This window comes from Coregonus lavaretus, assembly GCF_964263955.1.
Source record: "Coregonus lavaretus genome assembly, chromosome: 11".
Taxonomy (NCBI): domain Eukaryota; kingdom Metazoa; phylum Chordata; class Actinopteri; order Salmoniformes; family Salmonidae; genus Coregonus; species Coregonus lavaretus.
Window position 1 is genome coordinate 20,911,835 of NC_139998.1, and position 9,442 is coordinate 20,921,276.

The 9,442-nt window shown below is 40.9% G+C and overlaps 1 protein-coding gene across 2 annotated transcripts in view; it reads left to right on the forward strand.

The window, feature by feature from the left end:
* Nucleotides 1-3,604: 3,604 nt before the first annotated feature.
* The window catches only part of LOC311137624 (guanine nucleotide-binding protein G(i) subunit alpha-1-like), a 24,125-nt gene continuing 18,287 nt past the window's right edge, over nt 3,605-9,442 (forward strand). Inside the window, exon 1 of one of the 2 annotated variants that reach the window (XM_084172128.1) lies at nt 3,605-4,039. In XM_084172128.1, coding sequence (XP_084028254.1) covers nt 3,922-4,039 — 118 coding nt within the window. In that variant the 5' untranslated portion in view covers nt 3,605-3,921. Of the gene's footprint in view, nt 4,040-5,289; nt 5,408-9,442 lie in introns of those variants that run through there. The other variant, XM_084172129.1, reaches the window with a different exon arrangement.

The following is a 9,442-nucleotide window of genomic DNA, read 5'->3' on the forward strand; positions in this document are numbered from 1 at the left end:
TGTAGCGTTCAATGCAAATCTGCTCCTGCTCATTAACTCTGTCAGTTACCATGACAGGATCGATGAAATATAAATTCAAATCTCCACAAACACGCAAACATGTACTACGAACACACACGCACATGAAAATACGTATTTTCCAGACGTTGACGTTAGGTTCAATTTAGATTCTGAATGAAAGGTGAAAAGGTATTTTCCGTATGTTTAAAATATATACTTTACAGATGCTGAAAATATGTATTTTACTGATGTTTAAAATATGTATTTTACAGACGTTGAAAATATGTATTTTCCGGATGTTGAAATCAGGCTCATTTTTGGTTCTGAATTAAAGTTGAAATTAAGTAATTTATAGAGATCTATGTTTGGGCCAAATCAAGGCTGGTCCAGACCGGACAAAAATCGATGTCCATGGACGTTGAAATCAAGGCCGGTCTGGACCGCACCAAATCTAAACCAAACATAAACATCAATGATTGGTTCAGATTTGGTCCGTACAGGACCAAAAACCAATGTCCGTGGATGTGGAAATCAAGGCCGGTCCAGAACTGCACCAAAAAAAGACTTCCAAAAGGCTTCAGCGTCGGTCCGTGCTTACTGAGGTCTAGCCTACCATGTCGGCCCACAATGGAATTTTACGAATGCCCATCCATGTGGTAGGCCCAATGTTTGTAAAACAGGCCTTTGCATTGGCTTTAACAGTCCTGATTCCTGTGACTAATCAATTTGGCTATTTAAGCTCTGAATATCAGCTACCCAAATTTATCAGGAGTTATCTCGAGCCTATTTGCAATGTGTTTACACAGCGGGAAATGCAGAAGTATTTTATTTTTCGCTATGATCAGCTTGTCAAAATTTGATAATACAAACTTGAAACAACTGATCATGACAATGGGGCGAAACTCCTGGATAACAGTTGTTATTGTCCATTCCATATTTACTTTTTGACCTGTCCTGTTTTTAGGATATGTTGTTGGTTAACATGACAGCTCATTTTTTATTTGATTGATTGCCATTTAGGTTAGGCTATTTGATCGGAGAAACCTGCATGATGTAAAAAGTGTCCGTCTTATTACATTGTCATACATTTATCTCCAGCCTGTAGGCGACAGAAAAGGCCACATACTCTTTCTACATATCCTATATCTGCTACATGATTTATGTTGGTGGAGCGCTTCAGAGATGCGTCTCTCCAACAGCACCCTGGAGAGGTGCGCTGGGAATGGACAAGCAAAATATTTCGTGCCCCTGCCTTTGACAAAGTGGGAACTGCTTATCAAAGGGCGGCATCAGCGCTCAACTAAAAAGCCCATATGCCACTGGTTTAGAGAAATTGTCATTGTTTTGGGCAGAACTATGTGAGGTTTTATGTGTTGTTGTTGGAGGTGCGTCTTGGTCAGTTTAGCTCAGAAAATGCTACCCTCGTCAATCTGCCACCTAATCCTGCCTAATGAGCGGACGGACGTGCCTGGGATCCATAAACACATTACAAAGTGTCATCACTTTGGCTGAGCATCTTGACTGAGCACAAGCCCCCCACCGCAGCCAACAAACAAAGAAACAAACATCAGCCAGGCAAAGCCATTTATTAACTGAATGCCTAATCTCCATTAGTCTCCGTTAACTCTCCATAATCCATTTTAGATTACACTGGCTAGCCTGTCTGGGTACACTACATAGGCCCTACACATTCAACCCCCAGCACTTGACCTTATAAAGCATATAATCACATAACCTCTACCCACATGTACACTACCGTTCAAAAGTTTGGGGTCACTTAGAATTTCCTTGTTTTCGAAAAGAAAAGCAATTTTTTTGTCCATTAAAATAACATCTATTTACAAACAAATCCTATTTAATGGCAGCTTCATTAAATAGTACCCGCAAAACACCAGTCGCAACATCAACAGTGAAGAGGTGACTCCGGGATGCTGACCTTCTAGGCAGAGTTGCAAAGAAAAAGCCATATCTCAGACTGGCCAAATAAAATAAAAGATTAAGATGGGCAGTCTGAGATATGGCTTTTTCTTTGCAACTCTGGCTAGAAGGTCAGCATCCTGGACCCGTGAGGCGCCTGTTTCTCAAACTAGACACTCTAATGTATTTGTCCACTTGCTCAGTTGTGCACAGTGGCCTCCCACTCCTCTTTCTATTCTGGTTAGAGCCAGTTTGCGCTGTTCTGTGAAGGGAGTAGTAGACAGCGTTGTACGAGATCTTCAGTTTCTTGGCCATTTCTCGCATGGAATAGCCTTCATTTCTCAGAACAAGAATAGACTGACAAGTTTCAGAAGAAAGTTATTTGTTTCTGGCCATTTTGAGCCTGTAATCGAACCCACAATTGTTGATGCTCCAGATACTCAACTAGTCTCAAGAAGGCCAGTTTTATTGCTTCTGGTTTTCAACTGTGCTAACATAATTGCAAAAGGGTTTTCTAATGATCAATTAGCCTTTGTGCTGAAGCACAGTTCCCGCTCAGCCCAGTCAACACTGTGCGCTGCTCTGGCACCCCAATGGTGGAACAAGCTCCCTCATGACGCCGCCAGGACAGCGGAGTCACTCACCACCTTCCGAAGACACTTGAAACCCCACCTCTTTAAGGAATACCTGGGATAGGATAAAGTAATCCTTCTACCCCCCCCCCCCCCCAAAATAAATAAATAATAATATTGTAAAGTAGTTATCCCACTGGCTATAAGGTGAATGCACCAATGTGTCGTAAATGTAATGTTTTAAAATGATAAACTTGGATTAGCAAACACAACATGCCATTGGAACACAGGACTGATGGTTGCTGAAAATCCGCCGTTTCCAGCTACAATAGCCATTTACAACATTAACAATGTCTACACTGTATTTCTGATCAATTTTATGTTATTTTAATGGACAAAAAAATTGCTTTTCTTTCGAAAACAAGGACATTTCTAAGTGACCCTAAACTTTTGATCGGTAGTGTACATATTACCCCAATTACCTTGACTAACCTGTGCCCCCCCCACATTGACTTTGTACCGGTACCCCCTGCATATAGCCTCGCTACTGTTATTTTACTGCTACTCTTTAATTATCTATTTTTTACTTAACACTTATTTTTCTTAAAACGGCATTGTTGGTTAAGGGCTTGTAAGTAAGCGTTTCACTGTAAGGTCTACACCTGTTGTATTTGGCGCATGTGACAAATACAATTTGATTTGATAATTGAACTATATTGTGAATTATTAGCATTGTCTCAATTAGGATTTAACATTGATGGAGTACAATGACTATTATGGTGCAATAAATAGACCTTCATCCAGATAGCTACACTGTTTGTAGGCTATATAATCTTTGGGCCAGGCTCTAAAACCTGGCACTGCACTATTAGGTAGGTAGGCTACTTTCTTGACTTCTGCATTTCTGTAAAGATAACACAGAGATAGATAGGCTATTGTATGTACTGCTTTTTGAACCTGTCATGTATGTTATAAACTCACAGGTACAACATTTTGCCTTCATCTCAATGGGTTCAGGGCATCAACTCAAGAGAGCAGCAATATTATCACTTTGGTGCCAGACAGAAAATACAATTTGATGCGGGGATGAATAGGGGCTGCGCGCTATCACGCATGCGCATACATCGGGTATTTGAAGAACAGGAAACAACCCGTTCAACAGCTCAAAAGCGTAAAAATTGTGAACACTACCGAAACATCCGAATACTTCTACATCGGCAGATAACAGAGACAGAAACCACAACGAACATTTGTTTTCAAATAAAGTAATTTTAGAAGTGCTGCTGAGAAACAAATTGTTTGGCTAGCCTGGGTGCGAGGCAAGGGTTGTGTTTGAATCTCCGTCTCGAGGGAGGCGCCCTCCTTTTAGCTTGTGCATGTTGTTGCATTTTATCTTTTTTACTTTTACACATTTTTGGGAATCGGCTTGAAGATGGGGTGTACTCTGAGCACGGGTGATAAGGCGGCGCAGGAGCGCAGTAAAATTATCGACAGGAATTTACGGGACGACGGGGAAAAAGCAGCACGTGAGGTCAAGCTGCTTCTGCTCGGTGAGACCAAGTCGGAGTGTCGAACGAATGGTTGAATGAAAAGTTAGCTAACTGGCTAACCTGACCTAGCTTGTGCCATTTGGTTGCCTTGCTTAACTAGTTAGATAACAGTTTTATACAGTTGGTGTACAAGAGTTTGATAGTGATAACATTGGAAACTTTAATGAATGAAATTACATTGAACAAATCTAAATAGCTAGGTAGCTAATGTTAGCCTAGTCATTAATTCGCTAACTAGCTACTTAGCTAGTCCTGTTGGGATAACAAGCTACTGGCCATGCAGCTAGCTAAGCTAACTACTCCATCCTTAGCTTTTAACTGGCTAACTAATCTCTAGCTATCTCAGGTGTCACGGCTAGCTAACCTTAGTCTCAATAATCAGGGCCCGGTTTCCCGATAGCGATTGAATTTAGGTTTACGAGTGTTTTCACGATGCATCTTTCCTACAACGGCCGAAGATGTAATTGCGTTAACCAATACACCACGCAGAGAAATCGGTCGTTGGGCATGTCTTTACTGATAGGATTGAAAGAAAGCCAGCGCTGCTTTAGGATCAGCTTCCTCCATTCAAATATTTCCTTATTATTTCACAATACTAACGACGGATCATCTCCGAGAGTTAACCCAATACATTTAATAAATCACCGATTTGGCACATTGTGCAGATGTTAGGCTACACATCATGAAATAGGCATATATTGAGACAAATTACAAACAGTAGCCTACAAGAAGAAAATATAACTCAATTGATTTAACATTAAATATATTTCGGTTTTCGTTTGAAGCATATGTTTATACGTCGCTTGTTTATCAGTTACAAAGGCATCGGCAACTTTGTATTGGTAGTCAACTAGTTCTCGGCGGCCACAGAGATACGGATAAACCATGTGATTCTATGTTTAGCGGAGATCTTCTGTGTATAAAGTGACACGGGAGGGCAAGAAAGCAACTAACGACGCACTAATGGTACTTTCAAGAAAACTGAGTGGGAACTTGGGGAAAATCGAGGTCAAATCAAATCGTCCGTAATCTTAAAGTCGGTGCTCTAGAAAGAGGCCGAAGTTTCCAACTTGGAATTCCTAGTCGGAAGACCGTTCAAAACGATTTTTCCCAGTTCGTTTTTTTTCCTTTCCGAGTTGTCTTGAACACACTGAAGTCGAAAGTCGGAGATTTCCGAGCTCCCAGTTGTGTGAACGCGTATTGGCTGTTCTAATGCCTAGTTTACTAGTACAACACTAGTGATGTATTTCATTACGCCGTACATCTTCAGTCTTGCCTCGCTACTGAACGGACTAGTGTAGTGTTTCTAACGCAAGATGGAGGAGAGCCTGACCATTTCATTCAAGACAGGATAAATGTATTGTTCAGGTGACGATAAACCCTGTTTTTGTTTAGATACTTTTTCCTCAATTTATTTCTTTAACTTTATAGGAGGTCAGGGTAGCTTGCACTGTAGAGCAGCTAGCGATAAGCTAGGCTATGTTGAAGATACCGCATTGTATCTTAAGTTTATTGTGATGGAAATGTCATTTTGTTTTTGACGATAATTATTAGGTAGAGGTCGCTAGCTACAATGATATCTTCAACCTAGTTTAGCATTTAGCTAGCTGGCTGCTCTGCAGTGCACGCTAGCTTGTCTTGCGATAAAGTTTGAGAAACAAGTTGAGGAAAAAGTAACTAAACAAAACATGTTTTAGTATCACCTGAAACTATATATTTAGCATGTCTTGATCGAAAAGGTCATTTTGCAATCTCCCAAAATAAATGCTTATGGTGGGGAAAGACGGCGCATCTCAGTAGGGCTGCACGATATGGGCAAATAATTTAGATCAAAACGCTTGGGTGTACTGTTGGGATCAGTGGCGGCTCCTGAAAAAATTCTCAGGAGGGGCAATTTTTCTGATGATTTAGGTGACCTACACACGTGCACGAGTCCGTGCACGCGATTCCAGATATCTTTACCTCTGAATAAACTGCCTTTATTATACCATATCCACCCTGTCCAAAGTCTCTACTTGGTCTCAGTTCTCCAGTAAACTTGTGATTATCAACAGTACACAACGGTAACAAACAATTGGGGGAACTCACGGGGCAGATAGTAACCACTTAAAAGGAAGCGATTCCCAAACCTTCCATAACAAAGCCATCACCTACAGAGAGATGAACTTGGAGAAGAGTCCCCTAAGTAAGCTTGTCCTGGGCCTCTGTTCACAAACACAAACAGACCCCACACAGCCCCAGGACAACAACAACAACAACAACAACAACACAATTAGACCCAACCAAATCATGAGAAAACAAAAAGAGAATTACTTGACACATTGGAAAGAACAAACAAAAAAACAGAGCAAACTAGAATGCTATTTGGCCCTAAACAGAGAGTACACAGTGGCAGAATACCTGACCACTGTGACTGACCCAAACTTAATGAAAGCTTTGACTATGTACAGACTCAGTGACCATAGCCTTGCTATTGAGAAAGGCCGCCGTAGGCAGACCTGGCTCTCAAGAGAAGACAGGCTATGTGCACACTGCCCACAAAATGAGGTGGAAACTGAGCTGCACTTCCTAACCTCCTGCCAAATGTATGACCATATTAGAGACACATATTTCCCTCAGATTACAGCGATCCACAAAGAATTCGAAAACAAACCCAATTTTGATAAACTCCCTTATCTACTGGGTGAAAAACCACAGTGTGCCATCACAGCTGCAAGATTTGTGACCTGTTGCCACAAGAAAAGGGCAACCAGTGAAGAACAAACACCATTGTAAATACAACCCATATTTATGTTTATTTATTTTCCCATTTGTACTTTAACTATTTGCACATTGTAACAACACTGTATATATACATAATATGACATTTGAAATGTCTTTATTCTTTTGAAACTTCTGAGTGTAATGTTTACTGTTAATATTTATTGTTTATTTCACTTTTGTTTACTATCTACTTCCCTTGCTTTGGCAATGTTAACACACGTTTCCCATGCCAATAAAGCCCTTAAATTGAATTGAATTGATAGTAAGGTCGCAATGACACAGAAAGCAGTTCAATGTCGGGGTACAGAGTCGCTCTCTTACCAGGATCGCGGTCCGCTCTGACCAGGGTGAAGGTGGCCGGCTCCACTTCTCTGTCCGGGACTCATCCAGCCAAGTCTCCCAGCTGTATTGGGATTCAGCTGCCAGCAGCGTTTTCATTATTTAGTCCGTTCGTAGCGGGTATGTACACGATCAACAAGATCAGTCCAAAACCAACCACTGGAAATCCATGGTTGGCAGAATGTTTGTAAACTAAGTCTACAAATTAAAAACATAAAATAACGCCGCACTGCAGGTCGCAACAGAGACGCTTCTAGCCGCCATTGTCTTAGTTACGTTCAACGTTACGTCACGTATGACGAAAGCGCGTAAGTGCAAGCCCACAGACACCCATAGAGAATGTATTGAAAGCTTTGAAATGTGAAAAAAATAGATTTTACATGACAGGCTATGAGAGACTTCTGGGCGATTTTCAACTTGACTGAAATCGCCCCAAAAACGGGCGGGGCCATTTGAAGCACGACTTTAGCCTGATTTGACATTTAGTGGCTGGCAGATCAGACGTGAACACTGATAACTGCTGTTGCCGTGATATAATTGATTAGAAAAAAAATCCCTTCCTTTTCCCGTTTGGCAGTGCGTCGCCCATATCGCCCTATTGAACAAGCCGTCCCTGGTTGGGATCATATAAATAAAATTAGTATTCCGATTCTATGGTTGGTGTTTGTCATGACAACTAATGAAAAAGCCAGGTACAGTAGAAGTTGTTGTGACAGGGTAAGAACCTAGTGTTATCACGATACCAGAATTTTCACACCATTTGCATAGAAGTAGCTTATTTAATGTGTGCTGTCTCTTTAACCAGTAATGGGTCATTCACTAGGCAAGAGGGGAGCGGCTGCCTAAGCCCTATTCAGACGGTCAGTTTTAAGTGAATTAATAAAATGTTGGTGGCAATCAGCTTTGAAATCAGCATATTTTGAGTTATGGTTTGTATATTATCACAAAGTACTAGGATAGTGAATTGATGTTAGCTTCAGCTGTAAGCTAGCAAGAAAAATTGGCCTACAAAGCTGGAAGCTACCGTATCTTCTTGGTTTGTAAAGTGTTCTAGCCTGTATAGACATTGTTTTGCGAACAGTAATTATAAGTTTCAACCTTTCTACATGCCATGTCACATTATTCAATTGTGTTAACTTCTGTCCAGCTTGAGTGGGGAGCTAACATGATGCAGCCCAGACTCCCAGTGCAGGCTAAGTGCAGTAGGTACGGTACTTTTGCGCTATAAGGGGGACATCGGCTGTGCTGATAGATTTGATCTGAAAGACCCATTTGACAGAAGTACCGAAAGTAACAAATTCTAGTACCTAACTGTTTTTTATGTTCTAGTAACGAAAAAGTACGGAAGTTTTGGTGTACTGTGCAACATAAGGTGTGGTAGCCAGAGTTTCGGTATACAGTGCAACACTAGTGTAATGTACGGTAGCCTTTAGCCTATCATATGTATTAGATAATGGCACAATCATTTGGGATTTTTTGGGCTCATAAAATGTCGGAGTCCTTCTAACCCCTTTAAAACAGACTTCTGGGTTGTACCATTAGATTCGTCGATAACTATTAGTTTGAATGGTTTGAGGTACAAGGGGGGTGAAAGTCTTTAATTATTTTCTTCCTGGTACTAATCATAGAATTACATATAGAATCCCTATTAATTCAATAGGATCTCTTGTAGGCCTAGTCATAAACATTTGTCATTTAGCTTTTAAAATGTATTACCTTTTTTACTGTTACATAAATGCAACCGGTCATGTTTTCATCCGATTGTCAAACAATCACCTCAATGGACTCCTTTACTAGGCTACCCCGCGCACGTACATCCACTCGCAAACTATTTCCAGCCTCCAAATAGTGGTGAATGGAAAGAAACGTGTAATAACATTTGGCGATTGTCATTAGGCTAGAATTTATGCGTCCACTGCTGTCCGTGGGTCGGACACTCATGCAACACCCTTCAGTGTTCTCGTCGAACCACAACGCATTTTGGAGTGTTTGCTATACCACCTGTTTTCAAGTCCATTCGCTAATTTTTCATGCCTCTGACATGCTGTAATGATAACAAGTGGTGTAATAGGCTACAGTTCTCTTGACATTTTGTGTTTTAATTGTTGTGATAGGCTCATGTTTTACCGGTACCCCACTATTTATTTTGCCGGGATGCCGTACTGGACCATACTTCCTTAATTTCCCCCCTGGGTAGGGCTGGGTGATATATCAAATTCATTTGAGTTAATGTTTTTGCACGATATTCTAAATGCCTGTATTGCAAGAATCACATTTTTTTATTTACATTTTTTATGAGCG